At 43.2% G+C, this 23850-nt stretch overlaps 1 protein-coding gene across 1 annotated transcript in view; it reads left to right on the forward strand.

Moving 5' to 3' along the window:
• The window catches only part of grin2ba (glutamate receptor, ionotropic, N-methyl D-aspartate 2B, genome duplicate a), a 135099-nt gene that overhangs the window by 62916 nt on the left and 48333 nt on the right, over positions 1–23850 (forward strand). The window contains 3 exon segments of the mRNA XM_078270456.1: positions 7886–8029; positions 9504–9774; positions 20516–20708. Coding sequence (XP_078126582.1) covers positions 7886–8029; positions 9504–9774; positions 20516–20708 — 608 coding nt within the window.

Genomic DNA, 23850 nt, shown 5'->3' on the forward strand with positions numbered 1-23850 from the left:
TTTCTGTTGCACATCTTTTGAACGTACACATGTTCCACCAAAACAAGTTCCTTCCCGAGGCTATTTTGAAGAAGCGTCATTGCTCCGTGTTTAGTGCCGCCCATGACGATTGTGATTGGTTTAAAGAAATGCCAATAAACCAGAGCACGTTGTTCTCCCATCCCGGAATGTTGTGTGGATTAGCCAGACCCTCCTTCGCAGCGCTGTGGAGGAAGGTCTGGCAATGCGAGACTAAACCTTGCATAAACCTAACCCTACAAAATGTTGTGGAACATAGGTTACCATTCCTTTTCCACCTTGTTATTCATCACTCAGCCTCACCCAGCCATACATTTCCACAGACAAGTACACAGATATAAAAGCCAGACGATGTCCATATATTTTGTAGACTCAGGCTTCCCTCCAGCCACCCTATTTAGTCTCCTTGGCCTAACTTTACGAGACACACTCGCAGACACACACTCAGAGAAAGAACTATTACCGTTCCACAAGGACCAGGGGACAAACAAGAGCAGCAGCAGGAAAAGCATCAGACTGCTGAGGCCCCTGGGTGAGTCGTCTGCTAAACTTAGAGCAGAAATGGGCCAGAGAGAAACGATCTGTGCATTTGTGTGTGTGTGTGTGTGTGTGTGTGTGTGTGTGTGTGTGTGTGTGTGTGTGTGTGTGTGTTAAGTGGCATTAACGTGTGATTGCGTCAAAATATGAAACAAAACATCCCCTCTATCTTTTTAATTTCCTTCCAGTTTCTTTTGGACTTTTTGGAGTTTTGTGTCTCTTCATTCTTTAAACCCCTGGATGGGTACTGAGGCTGTGACTGCGTAGCCACATTGCAATCAAAATCATGTTGAGGCAAAATGAGTCAAATATACTAATGAAGACCTGTGGTTTTTTAATTAAGGTTCAGAAAGTACTTAAAATAAGGTCACTGTTAATTAGATGACGGTCTGACAAATGTGCAAGCTAATTAAGCTTGTATGTGTTTGATTAAAGATAAGTAGGCTTCCATGATAAGAAATGTGATGATGAGGCACGAGAAGAGTGAAGTAGAGGGGGGAGTGAGGGGAGGTTTAATTGAGGTAGAGATGGTGTGTGTGTGTGTGTGTGTGTGTGTGTGTGTGTGTGTGGGGCGAGAGAGGGACAAAGAGAAATGACGGGGAGCAAAGGGGAGGGCTTGTCATCAATATGTAATTTCAGTGCACGTGGTGATGGCGGCTTGTGCTCACAGGCTTTATTTGAAACGAGTGTGTGTGTGTGTGTATGAATGCCTGTGGCTGTGCTGAGTTTATATCTACTGCCCACTGTCTTTTAAATTCACTATATTCAAGTGAAGACCAGCTGTTCCACCCCCCCCTTCCTCCTGCCTCACCTCCCACTCCAGCTCTCTCTTTTTTCATCCCTCCATTGCTTTTTCTCTATCTCTGTCTCTCTCTCTCTCCCACTATCTCTCTCTCTCTCTCTCTCTCTCTCTCTCTGTCTCTCTCTCTCCCACTCTCTCTCTCTGGCTTCTCTTCCCATCAGGCAGTGCTGCAGCAGTCAATAGCAACCCCCCCCCCATCAGCTCAAGTTCAAAGCAGCCTTTATAGGCAGGATAGAAATATGCATTGCCAAAAACCTCCCAGCAACAGACTCCACCATCATCTCTCTCTGGCTTGCTCTACCTTGCCATCTCATTCTTTGTCTCTCTTCCACTCACACTGTTACTGTCTGACTTCATCCTCACAAAGAAGAAATACCTATATGGTATCTACTGTACATGTAGCTCAAACTCAAACTTGATCATTCTGATAAACTGAAAACTAAACTAAAACTAGCAAACGCACCCTGAAAACACTGAAAAGAGATACAAAAATATTTTCAAAAATAGGCATATGCTTATTTTTTTTAAAGCAAGTGCTGAAGTACAACTAGCAGGAGCCAATTTATAATTGAGGTAAGTTTGGAGACACTATAACTAACTATTAACTATAACATTATTTAATCATTAAATTAATAAATATTTTTGTATCTCTTTTCGGTGTTGTAGTTTGTAGACGGTCCCTAAGCACTCGTCTTGCTGCCTAAACACCGGAACTAAACAGAGCTGAATTATTGAATTTCTTTTACATCTCCTGCAGTCAGATTCACTGTGTTCACTCGGAAGGAATCACTTCACATGGGTTGGCACTTGTAATGACATTTAGAACATGTTAAGAGGCTAAAAGCACGTTTAAAACCTGCCCTGTTTCAGTCTCCTGGGTGCTAACTGTAACAAGAGGACAACACGGTGTAGGCAGCACCGATTGTTTCCGTTTTTCTCGCTACTGACAGCACTCCAAATTTACACAGTCAACAGAGCTACGTGTTGAAATCAACCGGAACTCTCCTTTAATCCGTGTGCAGAGTGAGCGCTGTTCTCCAGTACAAGCATCTCTGGAACCGGACCCAGGTGAGACAGAGGCAGCTGCCCGGAGGAAGAGAGGCTTAGTTATTTTTTTAGTTAAGTTTATTTTGAACATTTTACAAACAAAAGATAAATAAGAAGATGTACATTTCAGCACAAGCAAGAAAAACCAACAAAAACTACGTACTCAGCAAACACATCTTTCAAAACGATTGTAAATGATTCAAATAGGGATTCCCATGTTCAGAAAGGACTAGAAAGAAGTTAAAAACATGTTTCTGGTCTACCCCCTTTTTCTACTTGTATACAATTAATTTAATTCTTCACTTATTTATTTATGTATACATACACATACTTGTATATACAATACCGGTCAAAAGTTTGGGGTCACTTAGAAATATCCATTCCACTCCATTATAGACCAAGAGTACCAGCTGAGATCAGTTGCATTGTTTTTTTAATCAGGGCAGCAGTTTTCAGATTACATCATGTGTTTACATAATTGCAAAAGGGTTCTTGACTGTTTCTACAAAGAAGTGGCTGATCTTTAATGGAATATCTGCATCGCCCATTATCAGCAACCATTCATCCAATGTTCCAAAGGCCCATCCTGTTTACTAATCTATCATTTTAAAAGGCTAACTGAGAAAACATTGGAGAACCCTTTTGTAATTATGTAAGCACATAATGTAATCTGAAAACTGCTGCCCTGATTAAAAAAAACAATGCAACTGATCTCAGCTGGTATTCTGTCTATAATGGAGTGGAATGGAAACTCTACCAGTAGTGTATAAATACACATGTCCATGTTTCATCTGTCAGTTAAATCAAACCGAATAATAACCCATCCAAACTAGTCATTATATATAACCCCAAAAATCTGATCTGTTGTTAGCGTAGTTAGCACGCATTAGCTCGTGAATCTCACTGTCACCCTGAACGTGCTGCAGAACCCTGTTCAAAAATCTGACAGGTCAATGAAGTGTTGCTCGATAGTCTGTAAAAACTAAAATAAATGTGTGATGTGTTTATAATAACACTGAGGCTCTTTAGTATGCATGCATCTACAAAACACATTCAATCCAAGGGATAACCTGTAAAAGATAGAACACTTAGAACTCAAGATGTTACAAAACCAAGACCGACAAAAAGATATAAACAATGAAATCCTAATTACATCAGTACAAACTTACCCCGTAATAAATATTGATATAAATATTAATATCCGGGTGCTCGAATACAACAGTAAAAACATCTAACTGACGTGAACAGTACATTACCTGAAAATAACAAATTCTCTGGTGTTATTGTGTAGTTTGATGTAAACGAGGCCTTTAAACACTGTCAGCTGTCAGTCGTCCTGAAAAGACATGGTTTGTGCAGCTCAAACTGTAGTATTTCCTGTGGTAACATTTGAACTCAGTACAGTATGTACAGAACACAGCGAATAGTACTGCAAATGTGTGTATGCACCTGAACTATAAAAGCGTATTACCATGTTCCGTATATATTTGCTTTATGTGATCAGTGTACAATACACTTAGCAGTTTAGCAGTGTGAGTCGTGCTGTTTCATCATGCTGTTAAGTGTGTGTGTGTGTGTGTGTGTGTGTGTGTGTGTGTGTGTGTGTGTGTGTGTGTGAGAAGTGTGTATGAGTGCTTGTGTGTGTCCAAAAGCAGCACCCTAGTATTAGTCTGTGATTGCAGTCGTGATTTGTCATTTTGTGTTTTGTATTGTGTGTTGAATGCGCCTTTTTGAGACGGTGGCTTTTGAATGCATCTGTGTGTGTGTGTGTGTGTGTGTGTGTATGTGTGTGCGTGCGTGCGTGCATGCGTGTATGTGCATGCTTGCGTGTATGTCGGAGTCTGTTTAAAGCCATTCAAATTTGTGTGTGTGTGAATATTACAAAGCAAGATTGGAAGTGGGTCTATTTCTTTTGCAGTCACTGATGTGTCCCTGTGTGTGTAATTGAAATACCTGAGTTATTGACTCTCTCTCCCCTTCGAGTCAAAAAACTGCTCAAGGAGTGTTTGAGTGCACTCATTTGGAAGCTCTGGGGCAGAGCAGGCAACTCTGGCAGACCAAGGCCTGTCAACCATGGAATACACACACACACACACACACACACACACACACACACACACACACACACACACACACACACACACACACACACACACACACGCAGAGAGCCCTATTTTGTATTTGTGAGGCCACGCCTACACAAATACAGACATGCAGGTGCACACAGGCAAAATAAGAGGCACAATACAGACATCAACTACACACACACACACACACACACACACACACACACACACACACACACGGAAACATACATAGATATGGACATGTCTCTATCCACCTCGCACACACACACACACACACACACACACACACACACACACACACACACACACACACACGTGCTTCCCGTAGAGGAGAGCACACGTGTCACGTCGCTCTCTCTGACAGCATCAGTCCTCTATGGTTGAACAACTCAGGCTTAGCCTCCTCCTGCCTAAATGGCTGGCTGACTGCCTGACACACACACACACACACACACACACACACACACACACACACACACACACACACACACACACACACACACACACACACACACACCTCCACCTCCGTTTCCCTGCTCCTTCACCGGCTCCTGGCTTCCTGCCCCTTCACTGCTCACTCGCTCCGTACCGGATCACAGCCGTCTGCCAGCCTGCCCTCTTCCTCTCCATTCATCCCATTGTCACCACATTGTCCTCTGCCCCTGTCCCTTGGAGGCTTCAAATCTCAGCTGCATCCTCGCTGCTTTTTGTACATCTCTATCTTTTATTATCACGTGCTTACTTCCTTTTTCTCTCCCTTTAGTTATCTCTGTTTTTCTCTTATCGGTTTCCTCCTCTACGGGTTTAATCTCTCGCCGTATCTCTCCATCTCTCTCTCCCCTGTCTCCACTGGCCATTCATCCTGCTGTATTGTGCTGCGCAGTGTATTGTTGTCTGTATACAGTAGCCAGCGCTGACGTCAGCCGTGGATCCACAGAGAGGACAGTGACCGGCTCAGAAGCTTATTCAAAGCCTTGCTGGCTGGCTTCCTGCGTCTGGCTGACTGACTCGCCGGCCCTTTGGGAATTTTAATACTCACTAATCGATCACCTTCTGCCAACAGAAGGCGATAATGTGGCCGGGCCCTAATTATTGTTGCTGTAAATGAAGAGAGGTGTTTTGCAGCACTTCATTTGACCCAAGGTTTCTTGTCATTCAACGTGCTCTCCCACCAGGGATTTTTTTTCTACCATATCTCTCACCCTCATTCTTTCCATGCTTCTGCTTCTGTTGTGCTCTTCTTTTAGCATTAATTTTTCTTAAAGGCTAATGAAAATTCTGCAGACCTCTGGCACCCTGAATGAGTGTGTTGGACAGTGCATTAATACTGCTCTTAAGAAGAGAGAGATAGAAAGAGGAAGCCAGCGGACATGGGTGGCAAACAGGGTGCTGTACAGAGGATAAAGGGTAGAGCGGGAGTGCAGGAATCTGGAAATTCAATTATAACTGTGCCCTGGCAGTAATTCCACTGGTATGAATGGGACGGCAGAGCGAGAGAAGAGATAGATAGATAGAGATGGATGAAGGGTAAGAGAAAAAGAAGGCAGAGAAGAGATCGAAAGTTGAGGAACAAATGGGTTACAGTTAGTGGAGAGAAACATGAGTACAACGTCAGCCTGTGCATCATTATTTCATGATTTCGAAACAGCCTCTGCAGCATTAGATGCACTTGTTCCATATTTCACATGGCACAGGGTGATAATGGCAACCTCACGGATGCAGCACGTAATTTGAAAGAGAGTTCGGCTTTTGCAACATGTGCACTGTAGCTCTCAACATGCCACCTCAATGGTATAACCCTGATCTCATTAATGCAGAAATAAGGTAGCGGATCAACCCATGTGCATCCCCTGGGAGGGGCAGGTTAGCCTTTGATGTTGACTGAAGCACAGAAGAGAGAGCCCTAAGGAGCCAGAGCGATTTCAACACCCTGCCTGCCTAGTCTCACATTGCCAGACCTATCTCCACAGCGCTGTGGAGTAAGGTCTGCCCCTCCACACATACGCTCCAGGATAGGAGAATAAAAGAAGCTCTGGGTTTTTTGCCTTTTTTATTTTTTAAACCAATCACAATCGTCTTGGGCGGCTCTAAGCTCCGGGCGCAGTGACTGTGGCTCTGCAAAATAGTCTCGGGATGGAACTTGTTCCGGTGGAACATTTGCACCCCGCAAAAGAAAACGCCACGTACAATGTTAAATGAAGTTGACTGTTGACACAGTACAGTAACGTAAGCTTCGTCCACACAACAATCCCACCAATTGGTCCCAAAACGTCCCAGTTAGAGAGTAAATGCCGTAAACATATTATTTGTAAATCTTTACAATCATTCCCTGAAAGAATCAAGCAGGCCTGCACTTGTTGCACAATCCAAATTGTCTCAAAACTTGGCATTTTCAGCGTGTAGCTCACTGGCATCGAAAGTTGCTGTTGTGTCCCGGTACGAACTGATTTGTAAATGAACTGTTGTCAATCCAGACTGCTGTACAACTGACTTTACCCACATTCAGTGCACACAGTCGAAACGCACAACAAAATCACTCTCATTCATTTCATTGGCCACTTTTAGAAGCATGAATATCCAAGAAGATGAACTTTGTGCATTGTGCATACAGGAGTTGGGCTCACAGACATGTCGCAGAGCTGCTGAGTCTCGTCTAGACTAGCATTTCTCACCTCCTCCTCTTCTTCTGTCCAGCTCAATATTCCATTTCAACACTGGTCGCAAAGGCTTAGATGTCAGTCTGTGAGTGATGTTTGTTGAAGTGTCTGTCTCCGACTGCACTGCCGGTTGGTTTGTTGTACCTTCTGTATCTCTCATATTTAGTTTCAGCCTCTCCAAGGGAAGGGCTACTGCTAACAGAGTTGGTGAATGTTTTATGTACAGCGTGTCCAGAGTAGCTGTGTGTGTGTGTGTGTGTGTGTGTGTGTGTGTGTGTGTGTGTGTGTGTGTGTGCGCTATTTCTAGGACAATCGGTATCATTAATATCTAGCACCTTGCAGGTTACTTTGGAATTGCATTGTTCCAGCACGGTAATAAAACAAATTGGCGAAAATGATCAACGAGATTAAGGACAGCGGCTTCGAGTCCCCAGAATTTGCTCCAGCTGCCCCCCGTGCACAAACTCATTAAAGGAGTCATAAAGGCAACTAATGAAACTCATGACCGGTATCATTACAAGCCCACTGGTGTCCTCTCGCCTTTCTCCTCCGTGAGCGAGAGAATAAAGTCAGCTAAATTAATGTTCCCACCAATAATGTTACAAAACCACCGCCGTATCTGTTCTCCTCTGTGTGTAAAGCCAACTAAATGGAAGTGGAGGCCAGCAGTTGTTACGTAACCACTTACACTCTGTCTCTTTGTTCCTCTGTGCGTCCGTCTCTCTTGTCACTTCCAGGATGACGACTCCATGTTCTTTCAGTTCGGCCCCTCCATCGAGCAGCAGGCGTCAGTCATGCTAAACATCATGGAGGAGTACGACTGGTACATCTTCTCCATCGTCACCACCTACTACCCAGGTTACCAGGACTTTGTCACCAAGGTAACCGCACTCAGCTGAGACAACGCGCACAAATTGCTGCTTGCTGTTGTTGTTGATTGGGATGCCTTTCTGTGTGTGTGTTTTCTTTTTACTTTTTATTTTAATTTGAACATTTGTATGATTTTATCAGCGCCTTGGCGCTTCTTTGTAAAGCACGTTGGTCAGCTTAAGCTGTGTTCAAATGTGCTCTAGAAATAAACTTTACTTACTTACAAATGATCAGAACAGACACAACAGACACAACAACAGAAGATGAGTTAGCTTCCCTGACCACTTTAATGTCTGAAAGCTGATTAGCCACGTCTTACCGGCAATTTTCACTGGATGCGTAACGGCTCCGGAACGGCTCTGGAACGTCAACGGAGTCATTAGGTTTCCATTAAAGTCAGTGTGTGTATTTCCACTGACTGCGGAACGTCTGCGTCACTACTCCGTCCCAGCAGATACGCAGAGCTTCTATTTTTGACGGACGCCGGAGAGCTCCGCAGCAATTCAGCACACGGCAAATAGTGCGGGACAGGAAGTCGAGCACAGAAACAAAATAAAAATCCGGTTAATTTTCAAAGTAAAATACACCGTGCTCACGGCGGATCATATTTCCCTGCACTACACCTTGAAAACACAGCACAGAGTTGTTTCCCCTCTACTCCTCTGGATGGAAACAAACTTGTTGGTTTTGCGGTTCTATTCTACGTGAATTTGCGAGATCTCGTGGGTCCTCGTGACTACAGCTGTCAGTCATGGCCGCAGCCGTGCCGCAACAAATCCGGACCGAGTGGGTATTGACGGACGGCGGAGCCGGTCCGCAGACGTTCCGCATCCAGTGGAAATCCACAGTTAAAGGCATACTGTTTAACTTTTCCAGGTTGTCTCATTGGCTCAGGTTGTGAGACAACCTGTAGGGGGACCGAAGAGGGAAAAGTTAAATAGTATGCCTTTAAGCATTCAATGTTTGGTATGAACTTCACCTCTGAACCGTTCTAATAATCCCAATTTTGAGGATTTTCATTCTTGTCAATCCTCATAGGACAATGCAAAAGTTACTATGGAACTATGTCAAATTACCAGAGATGGACAGTAACTAATTACAATGACTTACGTTACTGTCATTGTTTTTGTTGTTGTTGTGTACTTCTACTTTTTACTTGTACTAATTTTAAATCACAACTTTTACTGAGCATAAAAGAAAAGAAATAAAGAGGTCGCTTTGGCGAAGTGATGCTCCCCGCTTTTTATTATTTTGTTTTTGTTGCTTTTTTCCAACATTGTTGCTTTCCCCACCCTCACCCCCCTGCTGTTAAAAAGTAACTAAGAAACATTTACTCATTTTACATTTTAAATGAGCTACTTTTTACTTGTACTTACTTGTAGTTTGTCAAAGTAACACTACTTTTACTTTCCACCTCTGCAAATTGCAATGAAAAAGAGTCTCTTCTCTCTTGTGATCAGCCTCTTCTTCCCCCGTCCCATCCAGATCCGTAGCACCATCGAGAACAGCTTCGTGGGCTGGGAACTGGAGGAAGTTCTACTGCTCGACATGTCCGTAGACGACGGAGATTCGAAGATCCAAAACCAGCTGAAGAAGCTGCAGAGCCCCGTCATTCTTCTCTACAGCACAAAAGAAGAGGCCAACACCATCTTCGAGGTGGCCCACTCTGTTGGGATCACGGGCTACGGCTACACGTGGATAGTGCCCTCGCTGGTAGCTGGAGACACTATTGTAGTGCATGCAGAGTTCCCCACAGGTAGGAAATCCACTACAGCAGGTGTACTCAAATGCAAGTCTCAGGGCCCTATTTTAACGATCTAAGCGTACGGCATGGAGCGCCTGGCGCAGGTGAGTTTAGGGCGTGTCCAAATCACTTTTGCTAGTTTGACGGCGGAAAAAAGGGTCAAAAGTTCAAAAGGGTTGTACTTAGTGTCTTCATCATAGGTGTGTTTTGGGTGTAACATGCAATAAACCAATCAGAGATCGTCTCCCATTCCCTTTAAAAGCCAGGCGCGTTTGGACCTTGGAGCATTGCTATTACGATGGCGGGTTTGCACCGTAATATTTTTATTTGTAATCTTTTGCATGTTTGTGTGTGCTGCGTGTCCCTGTGTGTGTAACAAGCATAGTGTGCACGCGCTGTGCACGAGCCTAGGCGCATTTTACTAATGTGCTGTTAAAATAACAATGAAATGCTGCGTTATTGACTTTAGACCAGGTTTTTGTTGATCAATGGCGCGATCACTTCCCGCTGCCTCAAGATAGCAATACGCCCAGAATGCACCTGAACACACCTCCCTGTAAGACCAGCACGCCCATGGGCACACAGATGGGCGCAGGTGCATTTTCTATTTAAACGACGCGGTCGCTGGACGGGAAACTGACAACTGCGTCGGTCTTAAACTAGCAAAGACACTTGGGTCGGGCTTTGCGCTGCGCCGGGTGCAGGATAGGGCCCATAGAGGTTTACTTCCAAGTGTTAAAGAATTATGATTGCTCCAGTTTTATTTATTATCATTTGAACATTTTCTGTATAGACTGTGTTCAAAACTCTCTCACTGTTCTCTGAGCCGTGATATTGAGATGCAGTTAGAGGCCCGTGTGTTAATACTGGACCAATGTCAAAGATTGTTGTTCCCATCAGTCACTTAGACACAAAGACATAGGAAAATAGGGTCCAGGTTGAAAAAAAACGTTACCCTTTTAAGGCTTCGGATTAAATGGTCTTTTGGTCTGGGTTTCGAACCAGAGTCCACCTGTTGAGTACAGTATGTGGGTGCTATACAGTACAGTAGGAAACTGAGTCAGAATCAAGAATTCAAATTGGATCCCATTTCTATCTGACACAATCTCAGATGTTTGCTTGTCTTGAGCTCAAATACTAAGCCCTTTGCAAGAAGAGTAATTACATTGGTGTGACGTGCACCAACAACACCAAAACAAATTCCTTGTATGTGTTAAAAAAACGTACTTGGCAATAAAACCCTTTCTGATTCTGATTACATGCAGCGTTTGGTTGATGTCTATCCACAGTGCGTCAAAAGTACCATGAATGCATGCATTTTCTATATACAGTAGGTGCAGTAGGTGCTTTGGGATTGTTGTTGTTTCTTCAGTTTTTCGACCTGGCACAGCGCTGTAAAACATCAATCTATTTCCAGCTTTTATCAAAGGACGCAGGTGACGGGAAACAATTAATAAAAATAGAAACCAAACCAAACTGCCAATATGCTCATTGACAGTCATTATTAATTTCCTGTATATCGTACAATTTAAAAGAATTATCTGTGCGAAACCGCAGCACACACCTCATAACATATTAATTTAAATAAAGACTGTCCTATTTTGACGCTTATAGAGCGGATCTCTGCGGTGCATTGGCACCACGCGCTGCTCTCGTGCCCCGTGTCGCCAGTTTCATTGACTTATAGTGGAAGCGTAGTGTTGGAGCATCTGCTCCAATGTAGCCGGCCCGTTACACATGGCCTACTTGACACCACAGAAAGACCACTGAGCCTTTGAGACAGGGCTGGGCAATATGTCGATATTATATCGATATATGAGGCTAGATATGGTCTTAGATTTTGGATATCGTAATATGACACAGTATATGACACAATATGACTTTTCCCTGTTTTAAAGGCTACATTACAGTAAAGTACTTTTCTGAACACACCAGACTGTTCTAACTGTTCTATTATTTGCCTTTACCTACTTTAGTCATTATATCCACATTACTGATGATTATGTATCTAAAATCTTATTGTAGTAATTGTCAAAGCACCAATTGCCAACCCTACAATATCTCCGCAAAATCAATATCGAGGTAGTCAAAAATATTGTGATATTTGATTTTCTCCATATCGCCCCGGCTCTACTTTGAGATGTTATTTTCAAAATTGTATTTTCTGCTTTTGGGGTTTTTCCTGCAAGACAACAAAAAAAAACCTGACCTTTCCTACTAAGAAACGAGGGAGCGTCTCTCCCCGCTGTCCCCCCCCCCCCCCCACACACACACACACACACACACACACCACTGGAAGTTGTTCTAATCTTTGAAGGTCAAATGTGGAACCAAAGTGACATCTAAGTTGGGGTGCATTAACCTCTGAACCTGCTCACCCAATCTGTCGGAGACACCTGTCAGCCTGCGTCATGTAACTAGACGTTCAGTACTTGGGGGTGGATGGGCACTTTTAGAAAGGCCAACTCTCGGTGGGACTCTAACCATTCGTGATGGTGCCACCATAAGAACTCGTGGAACTTTTCACAACTTCAGTCTGTTTCACTCTCAGAAAAACCTTAGAGCAGGAAGTATATTTGCGCTGGACGTCCAGTATGAGCCTGATCATTTGTTGGTGTTTGGCTTGGTTGATTTACAGCGAAGGGAAGATATCACTCTGCTGTCTGTCCTCCGCAGTTTCTGGGAAATGGTTGTCAGGTGGAACCTGAGATCGTTCTGCCGTTCAAGCACCGTAACTCAAACTTTTTTTCTTCTTTTTTTCTTCCGCTCCTTTATTGGCATACATGGATGATTTACTCTAAATGGGAGTTTAGCAGCGTGTGTGCCTATGAGTGTGATGTCTGTGTGCATTTATCTGTGAAATATGTGATTGGTTCATGGTTTAATTTGCGTGAGAAAGTACTGGGTGAGTGTAATCAAGTCGATTGTGTGTTTGTGCTTTTGTGTGTGTGTCTCATACAGTGGAGGGCGCGAGTGTTTACCTGAAGGCCACGGTGAACAAAACTGTGTGTGTCAGTTTGTCTCTTCCAAATTAAGGTTACACTCTATAAAGTTTGATACATCACCAAATCAGTTATGTAAATCACACAACAACTTGGCTCTTGATTTATGTTGCCAGAGAGATAATCGTGACTAGCTCATGTACTGCCTGGATGATTGCAAAGTGGAGCTGGCAGAGTGGCTGCGTTGATGGACAAGGAAAAAACTCTTTCAGTTAACATTGAATTATCAAGGGATTAATCATATGGGACGTAATGACAGATAGTAGGCTAAATGTCATCCACTTATTTATTGCGTGATGAATAGGATTCAGAATGGGCCTATAGTCTAAACGTGATTAATGGTCCTGCGGAGGCTCCACGCAGAGCTTTCGCCGTGGCCTACATAAATGGCCTGAAGTTTATACTTGTGCGTTGGTGTGTGCGTCGATCTCTTTAAGAGAATAGCAGGGCCGGCGTGTGTGTGTGTGTGTGTGTGGTAGAGCGAGTGAGAGAGTGACGGCGATTAGCTTCGGAGTGAATACCGACTCTAGAGTAGAGCTTAGATCGGGTCCAAAGAATCAAGCCCGACCCTATTCGAGCCTGTGCACGTTGCGTCCGAGCCTGGCCCCGCCCGACACATTAACTGGAATTATGAGCCAGAGCCCGATTTAAACCCGACAATTTTTTAATACGTGGGCCGCTATAACTGACGTTCTCAACTACAATTCCGAGTTGTTTGAACTACAGAAATCTGTTTAGAATTATCTTAATGAATAATGCAACAAGGACGAAGCACGTAAACTGCGCTGTTTGTTTATTCAGAACGGAACGGATCGCAAATGGATCCGAATGAAGCGTGAAACGTTAAAAAAAAAACAAAAAAAACTGGACCCTAGCTCCCTCAGCTGAATACTGTGGGTAACAGATCAAGGCAGCAACATAATCAAAGCCCTGGAACCATATAGGAGACTTTCTGGTCTCCATCACCTAATTAATACTGTCCTTCGCCACGGTCTGCATGCCGACGCACTGGCCGTGACCAGTGCTGCAGAGGGGGGGAGACACGATGTAGCCCAGTTTACCTCACACTCAAGTCAGTGCAGGACATATATTCCCAGAGCTACTGGAGAATCTGGAGAGGCAGAGCTTTCTCCCCACCGAATAAGGCTGATAAAGTCATGATTAAAAACACACAAATGCTTGATCAAGGGCCGGGCAGAGAATCTAAACTCCACTCTAGAGTCCTAGTGAGAGAAACAAAGAGTCTCCCCTGTTCTTTCTGACCACGGTGGGAAATCTGGAGCAGGAAAAGTTAACCCTCTCCTTGATGTCATGTTGTTTATGGAGAAGGAGAACCAGGAAACGAGTCGGGGGAAATGCAACGCTACTGAGCCACGGCCGAGTGACGTGCAGTTACATTTTTTCGAGAGGTGCACGTCAGGCTACGGCGTGTCTCTCCGTACATACGTACATACCTACGGCCTTGATTTAACGCAGAAGCATAAATCACTATTAATGCACACAACAACAACACGACAGATATTAAATCACGTATATTTTTTTTTTATTAAATATGATGTATGGCAGTTTGCATAGAAATCACATTACAGTCTGCATGTTGAATATAAGTCGGTGTGCAGATGGCTGAGCTTCTGCTCACAGCTGCCCTCTGCCAATAAGATGAACACGACGGTAGGATGTTAACAGCTTCAGCAGTGATTCTGTAAAACCTGCACTGAGAGCAGCCTCGCCTTCACAATGCATATTAATGTTAAAAAACCTCATAAAGTTCATTTTACTCGAGAACCCAACGAGGAGGCCTTCTCCGCACTAGGGAATAGTACAGACATTGACCTAACGAAAAGCTCTCTACAGCAGCTTTTGTAATAAAACGTAGAATGTGATAATCATGATACAAGAGTTGGTGTCGTCAGTTGTTTATCTTGTCAGAGTCGATGATGTCTCCCCCTATCTGGTCTGGGAGGGCATGAACACACCGTGCTCAGACAAGGACACACAATGGCTCCATGTTATCTTGTTTAGAGTTCAAGTAGTGTTATGGTTTCTTAACAATATCCACAACAGTTTAATTTAACAGAGAGAGAGAATATAATATTATTCTATGCAAACAGTTTAATAAATAACGAGGGAAAGTATGTAAATCTGAATTTCCCTAACACGGGTAAAAGCACCAAATGCATTTTTGCAATAAGAATGGACAATATTTAACAGACTTCTGGCCTGAATTAACCAGGATGACGATTCTGCTGTAAACGAGTGGCAAGGCACTGAAATATTTGTAGACATCAGGCACTCCATTGTACAACTCCACAATTCAACCAACCCTTATTTCTGAGTTTCAACTTTAAACATCCTAAAAGCCCCGTGAAGCCTGTAGTGGCAGTCAACCACACCGACTCCTGGACTAACTCAGAGCGAAAGGACACGGTGGCGCAGCATGTGCCGGATGGTGTGGCGGCATGTGCTCTGGGTGAATCCAACAGCTCCGGGTTCAGCAGAAGGTGCACCCTAGCTGTGGGGCAAATTTGCTTACAAGGCACACTTAATAATTTGCACCATGTGTGATGAAGAACCTCTAATTCTCATGGGTAATTCCACTGATGCCTTCCTTAAGTGGCGCTCTGGGGAGCCATCTCTCCTCCCACTTCCTCTACTTCCTTTCCCCCCTATTTCATGCTGCTGTTCCCTCGCTTCTCTGTGGTTTCTGTCTCACTATTTCAGCCTCCTCTGACGCTTTCCTAACTCTCTACTCCCTTCAGCTTTTTTTTTCTGTTTCTTCTGCTTCTTGATCTTTGTGTCTCTGCTGCTGTCTGACTTTTTCTCTCTGCTTCCTCTGTCCCTCTTTCTCCTCCCCATCCCTCTCTCTCTCTCTCTCTCTCTCTCTCTCTCTCTCTCTCTCTCTTTTACTAACAGCTTTTCTGTCTCTATTCTCCCTGATCAGTTACACACTACTGCTGCACAGACTGTGCTAACGTAACCACCCAATCTGACATCACTGACAATAATAAGCCGTTTCCAAAAATACCCAATGATACGGTGGTTCTGCCATTACGTTCTCCAACTCAATTTGCCTGCATGTGAATACTCTGCCTGCAGTCGTATCTGTGACAGGGAGACAGCATTTGCCTTTAAACTGAGGCAGTAGCCAGTTTACAGGCCGGCAAAAGGCTTTACAGCTACCACAGCACTGTTCCGCTATATGACTGTCCGTTGACATGTCTGTGTTGTGACATTTAAACACGTCCTGAGAGATGAACATGAACATACACGTCACGCAGCAGTTCCCAAGATGTAGAAAATAACACACCGCACGGCTCATGCACATGCACAGCACACAGTGGTACATTTACTCAAGTACTGTACTTCAGTAGAAATGTTGAGGTACTTTTACTTTACTTGAGTCTTTTCTTTTGATGCCACTTTCTACTCCTACTCCGCTACATTTCAGAGAGAAATATTGTAGTTTTATACTCCACCACATTCATCTGACAGCTTAAGTTACTAGGTACTTACTCTTTGCACGGTTTTGCACACAAAACAAATGTGGTTTATAAAATCCGATGTTTTATTATAAATTGAACTACCCAACAATATAACGGCCTACTGCGAAAATGATTTGACTTTCGACCCTTTTTGTCGTGCTTTTAATGCTCTTTTTGGTGCTTTTCTTTGGTTCCCAGTTTCTACAATGTGAGTTTTTTTTCTACATTGAGTACTTTTACTTTTAATACTTTAAGTACATTTTCCTGAAAAAACCTACTTACTTTAACTTAAGTAACATTTTCAATGCAGGACTTTTACTTGTAACAGAGTACTTCTACAGTATCATGGTATTGTTGGTACTTTACTTAAGTGAACGATCTCAATACTTCTTCCACCACTGGCAGCACACACCTGCTGCCAACACACACACACACACACACACACACACACACACACACACACACACACACACACACACACACACACACACACACACACACACACACACACACACATGCATCTTCCTATGAAAGAATCTTTGCCATAAAATAATAAAAGTGAAGTGTGCAAAAAGGAACAAGCGATGGGAGTGAGCGTTCTGAAAATGTCAACAGTGTGTGACATTAGATGTGGTCCTGGAGGGCCGGAGCTGTCAGTGCCGAGGCCCCCTCGAGGAAGTCAGGTTGCCAGGCCGCCTGTCTATTTCTGCGCACTGACATGGTAGTGCACCGGCTGACATGTGGTCATACTCTGTCAGATAGATGCCGACCAACTGATGGACAGAGAGAAATACAGATAGCCAGATAAATTGACTTGAAGGCAGTCCGTGCTTCACTGCGAGCTGTGTGACCCGAACCCAGAGGCGTCCAATGGGTCCCGAACAGAAAGATCACTTATTGGCCATTTTCAGAAGTCATAAAAGGGCGCTTGGTGCAGAGAGTTTACATAAGAGCAGGCTTCTTCTTTTTTTGTGATTAACAATTTTAATTTTTTTAACAACTTACAAAACACACAGCACAATTCACAACGCTCTTCATCATCAGAACCCACCCAGACAAAAATCAAGAAAAGATGACACAGTAACAACAACATTCAAGACCATTCAACTAAATGGACAATAAACCATAAACCAAATAAACATATGTATAAATGACAACACCATAAGCCCATCATACACGTCTCTCTCCAGCACAAAGCTTCTTAGGAGCGCTCCAGAAAGTTCAGGGACTTTCCCCATTTTCTAGTATAGACATTCAATCTGTCAAACCGTTTTATATGACATTTTTTCGCCATCTTAGGAAAACAGTCACGACCAGTCGAACGCCGTGCAACCTGTAACCAGTAACATAGCTCAAGCACGGCGTTCGTCATTCGACTGGTCATGACTGTTTTCCAAAGATGGCGCCTGCTTGTATATCTGAACGCTACTGTCTTTCTAAACTATCTTTTTAATAAACTGTCTATACACTTACAAAGTTCTCAATGCTTCTATTTACATGTAGGGACCCTCACTATGCTACCGTGGAAGTGTGGTGCTATTTTGAGCCTTGTTAGTGGTATAGAAATAGCAATTTCTTTTTACTTTACCCTCTGCCCCAACGACAAAGCTAATTAGCGGTTTGCGCTAAAATCGGTCACATTCGATTAGCATGAAAACAAATCCCAGAGAACAGTCTTCTCGGTACACATGTGTTATTAACCCCTATAGACTCATTTTGGTGCTGGTATTTTTCCTTTGGGGCTGGCTAAAACCTCTTTGGGGGTCGCCAAAAATTCCTCTATGCAGGAAAAATCCTGGTAGTGTAATTCAGTGGTTGATTGGGTGATCGCGACCCTTACATGTCCAAAACATTAGAGGGACCTGTGACCTAAACCCAACGTACATGAAGGATTTGAATAAATAAAGATCCAATATTTTGTGAGCCGAGCCCAAGGACAATCCTACCTGTTAGCTCTAACCCGATAAAATCCTGACAGCGGTGAACAAGAGAGCTAAATGATTGCTTATTAAAAAGAGATAAACATTGCATGCTAAGCTCAGTGCTGGGCAGCAGGCACTGTGTGTCATCAATTAATGGTGACTTATTTGTCACAAGATAATCACATTATCAATAGCGGCACTTTAATATAAATGAAACTCATTATCAAAATGTCAGCCGTGTTTGAATAGATAGCATACATAATAGCCAAAGTTTCATAGTGAATCAGCTCTTCTCAGAGTGTTTCTCTGTGTTTTTATTTATTTATTTTTGATTAATAATATAGCAAGAATAGATGTAGAAACACTTTGATAAAATAAGTCAGTGTTGGGAAGGTTACTTTGGAAATGTATTAGGTTTTCCGATTACAAGTTACCCTATTTAAAATGTAATAGTAGTGTAACTATTTAAATAACTTTATCATTATTATGACTTATTACATTTAAATACTTTTTGATGACTTTTCTAAATTTCTAATTTCAAATGCTAAAAGTGCTAAACTACGTCTACACATTAGAAGCCCGCTATGTCACACGGAAGATAGGCATGTCTTCCCTACTCTATTTGTTATGACCCCTTGCATTTACTGTAACCCAGGGGTGTCAAACATACGGCCCATGAGCCAGAACCGGCCCGCCAAATGGTCCAATCAGGCCCACTGTATGACTTTGCAATGTCTGAAAAATGCAGAGAAGTAATTAATTCCAATTCCAAAGTTCAATTCAATTTTATTTATAGTATCAAATCATAACAAGAGTTATCTCAAGACACTTTACAGATAGAGTAGGTCTAGACCACACTCTATAATTTACAAAGACCCAACAATTCCAGTAATTCCCACTACCAATTACCACTTTAATCTCAGAGAATATCATAGGGAACAGCACAAGGAAAGTAAAAACAAATCAGCTATTCATACCATTAAAAATCCCTAAATGTTAACCAAAGCATTGAGAACATTGTAAGTGTACAGACAGTTTATTAAAAAGATAGATTATAAAGACAGTCACGTTCTCGTATACAGGCGGCCGCCGCCTTGGGAGCTACTGTCTTCCTAAACTATCTTTTTAATAAACTGTCTGTACACTTACAAAGTTCTCAATGCTTCGGTTAACATTTAGGGACCCTCATTATGCTACCGTTGAAGTGTGGTGATATTTTGAGCCTTTTTAGTGGTATAAATAGCAATTTGTTTTTACTTTCCCTGTGCCCCGAATACTAGCGTTGTAAGCTAATCAGCGGTCCGCGCTAGCTTATTTCAAGCTACAAACACATTCGATTAGCATGAAAACATGTCCCAGAGAACGACAGAGTGGGTACACATCTGTTATTAACCCCTAGGTTTGTTTTGCGCCAGAATTGTCCTTTAAGAAAACGTTACTCACTCCACGATAATCAACAGCAGAGAGGGACAGTGGGGTGGAGGAAGGACAGGCATCCTGGCAAACTTTTGAATGGCCTGACAGGTGGTTGGAAGGGCACCTAGAAAGATGCTCGGAGAGACAGACAGACAGAGAGACAGTGACCTACACATTGTTCATAAACAGACAGATTGTCGAAAGAGAACAGGAGACTGAAGGACAGTTACACAGGCGTACAGACAGTGCAAAGGCCAACAAACAGACAGACAGATGGACAAACACAGCAAGGTGATAGCCGCTTAGTCAGGCGGGACGGGAGTGCTATTCATCTGCTCTCTGAGTCATCACGTAGTGTGTGCTCTGGCTCTTGGAGTGTGTTCAAAACATGTACACTCTGTATACCCTCACAGAATTATCCATCCATCCATCTGTCTGTCTCTCATTTGTCTCTTTGTCTCTTCACTTTTCCCTATTTATTGGCATTACTTTAAACCAATCACAATCGTCATTGGCGGCGCTAAGCGCTGTACGGAGCCACGGTGACGCTGCAAAATAGCCTCGGGAAGGAACTTGTTTTGGTGGAACGTGTGTACGTTCAAAGGTTGTTTTTTGTCGTGCAACAGAAAACTGAGATTGGACAGATAGTCTAGCTAGCTGTCTGGATTTACCCTGCAGAGATCTGAGGAGCAGTTAACGATAGTCTTCATAAATCCACCAGAGTTTAGAATGCCAACACAAGCGCAAAGTGACGGACATCGGCTGAAAAAACATCCAGCGGATTTCCGGCGACACCTGAGCAATCCCGGATATGAAACGTCGTCGACGTAGACTTCTCATCCCTCGGTCCCCCCTCCAGCTCACCTTTTTCTGTCTTTCTTCTTTCCTCCTCTGATCCTTCCTCTCTCCTCTTCTCGCTGTGTCCGTCCAGGTCTCCTCTCCGTGTCCTATGACGAGTGGGACTACAACCTGGAGGCCCGCGTTCGCGACGGCGTGGCCATCATCACTATGGCAACCTCCACCATGATGATGGACCGCGGACCTCACACTTTGCTGAAGTCTGAGTGCCACGGCACTCCGGACAAGAAGACCCCCATCTCAGGCAACCCCAACGAAGTGCTCAGGTGAGTGAGGCTGGATCGTGTGGTTTGAGAGAACGTAAAAGCAGTTTGGACAGCAGAAGCTGTGAACGTGTGATGGACAGTTGGTAAACAGTGTACCCAGCTAGCTGTACTAATACAGTGCCCGTTCAAAAGGTGCCTGTTTGGAACAGGCCGATTGCTTGGCCTGTGGTATTGCTGCTTGTAGCATTCTCCAGAACCATTGTACCCCAAAATGACTTAATATTCAACTCCACTGTACTGTATAGCCTACTACTGACTTTTGTGTACTTCTAATTCAGAGGAAAACATTGTACTACATCTACCTGACAAAGAACGTTTGATTCAGATTTTACTAACAAAATATCACAATTAAAATGTGGAGTAATCTTAGCTAAATGCTTTGAGTCAAATTAAGCTGTGCTTTATTGTGAAGGGTAGACACGGAAGAGCCAGCATTATGGCAGCGCTCGTCGTTTATTTTAATTCACAGTTTATTAATATCCAATTTCCAATGCTGTCCAAAGTGCTCCAAATTCTAAACCCCAAGTTCATTGGGTACCAAGGAAACCAAGTGTGAAGTAGATCAGATGAACGGTTAATGAGATATTTCAAAGACAGACACACACACAGATTTCCCGATTTATTAGAGAAATAGCTTAGCGGTGTAACGATAGTTCGATCTGGATTGATGTATCGGTTCAATGATCAACGATCTAATATCGATGCAAGGTGAAAATATAGATACACATCATATTTATTTAAAATTTCCACTTTATACATACATTTTTTTATTCAAAAGAGTGGTTTGTTTTGTGTTTAAATGTCTGGAAGAGCTCAGTAATGAAACTGTCAAATCATGATATCCATTACTCATTGAATATGATCACCACTATTGGGCAATATTCAAATAATAATAACCCACACTGCATATCACACTGTATATAAAACCATATTTATTTTTTTATATGTATATAGCGTCTCAGAACTGTGCATCCTACCCCCCCATTTTTGCACTACTTATTTTATTTCATGTTGTATATTTATTTTACACACATGTTGATACTGGAAAAGGAGTTGCTTTTAATCTCATTGTACATGTGTATAGTGACAATAAAAGGCATTATATTCTATTCTATATTTTAGTTACTTTTTGTGAGTTGATAGAAATATAACAGTTTGTGTTAACTGGGCACATGATAGCGTCTCATATCGATCACAGTGCCTTGAAATGATTCAAAATAAAATTGCATCATGACAGACTTTGTGATATCAGCAAATATTGTATCATTGTCCAAAGAATCAATATAATATTGTATCTTGATGGAACTTGTTATTTACACCTCTAGTATCTATATGTCAATCATTTATTTGTAGCACTGGTTGACAGTTTCTTTTAATGGAGGAAAATGACTTGGCTTAAGGAACTGTTTGACATTTTGGGAAACAAGCTTCTTCGCTCTCTCGCTGGGAGTTAGATGAGATGATTGACACCTCTCATATTTGTCTGATAAATATAAGGCTACATCTAGCAGATGGTTAGCTTGGCTATATATACAGACCATAAACGGGGGATAATAGGTAGCCTGGCTCTGTCTAATGAGTCGACGAAGAACCAGGGTTGATGTACTGCAGAGTAGATGAGTAGATGGATTGTGGCCTGGAGCAGGTGTGTAGGCTGAACAGCAGTCAGGGGGCAGGGAGAGTGGGAGGGGCGCCACGCCCACATCACTTTCACACACACACACACACACACACACACACACACACACACACACACACACACACACACACACACACACACAGAAAACACAAGGAATAACTAAAGACGTGGCTGTGACACTTCCTGTTGAATGTTGCCACTTGTCCGCACTCTCCCTCTATCAGAACTGAAATCATTACAGTATCTGTTATAGTGAGAAACTCTTGAGTGCACTGCAGGAATAATGTTCTGTTTCCTGCTTATGTGCTTTAAAACAAAAGCTTACTGTTTGCCCAATAGCAACCTGCACACATCCCGTGAAAACTAGCTCTGTGGTTTACAACGTATAATAAAGTATAGAGGCCACGTGTCTCAGCAGTGGTCTCATTTGTTTAGAGTCATTTGTTTACAATTACACTAATGTCTCCAAATTAATGTGGCGATGATTTATGGATGCTAAAATGCCACACACAGCAGCTTTAGAAGGTGCACAGGTTGAGGTGGTGTGACATCAACACGAGCATCCTGGCATAGATCAGCATAACCACAGATGCAGCAGATGCTGGCACGCACACACAAAACACACACACACACACACTCATGCATCTTCATCCCCTGCATACTGTGATCATCCTCCCCCCATGTAATAATACCCTACACACACAAACACCCCCTTCACATGCCCCCTTCCTCAGGAAAATCCAACCCCACCCCCTCAGCTGTCTGTCCCAACAGCAGGCCTTTTGAACTGGTTGTGAAGCGCAGCGTTCGGCGGCGCTTTGCTCTGCGCGCTGCCTAATTGGTCCCAATGGCGTTTCAGTCGACGAACACTAGCCCCTGTCGTGCTGTGCTGCAGAGCTCAGCACAATATTATATTCAGGGGCAGTTTCACCCCTCTGCCACTCTGTGTGTGTCGACTGGGTGTTTTTATTGTGCTAAAGACAGACTGTGAAGGCCTTGTGTGTGTGTGTGTGTGTGTGTGTGTGTGTGTGTGTGTGTGTGTGTACAGGTATTGTAGAGTAATTGTGTGTGTGCTAAGGAGCTGTCCTTCTAGTACACCAGTCTGGTTGCTGTTATAGAAAATCCTGTTTCCCACTCGTGGTTTCAGGGGGTTTTAAAAGCAGCACTCACACTCACAAACTGAAATACATATTGAAACCTCTCGCACTTGTATTTAGACACAGACAGACAGGCAGACAGACAGACAGACAGACACACACATTGGGCTGGGTACCGAATTTAAAACTTTTTAGGCACCGACCGAATTGCCTCAAAAGTATCGAGCATCTAAAAATGCATCATCATTCAATACCCAATTTGAATACCTAAGGAGTAAATTGCATCGGTGTCAGTGAGCCAATAAGTATGTATCATGCTTCTACCTAGATCCAGGGTGCGAACTACGGGGGAGCTAGGGGGAGCTCGGCTCCCCTTAACAAGACACGGGCTCCCCTGAAAACGTGA

This window comes from Sander vitreus, chromosome 15 (genome assembly GCF_031162955.1).
Source record: "Sander vitreus isolate 19-12246 chromosome 15, sanVit1, whole genome shotgun sequence".
NCBI classification, from domain to species: Eukaryota; Metazoa; Chordata; class Actinopteri; order Perciformes; family Percidae; genus Sander; species Sander vitreus.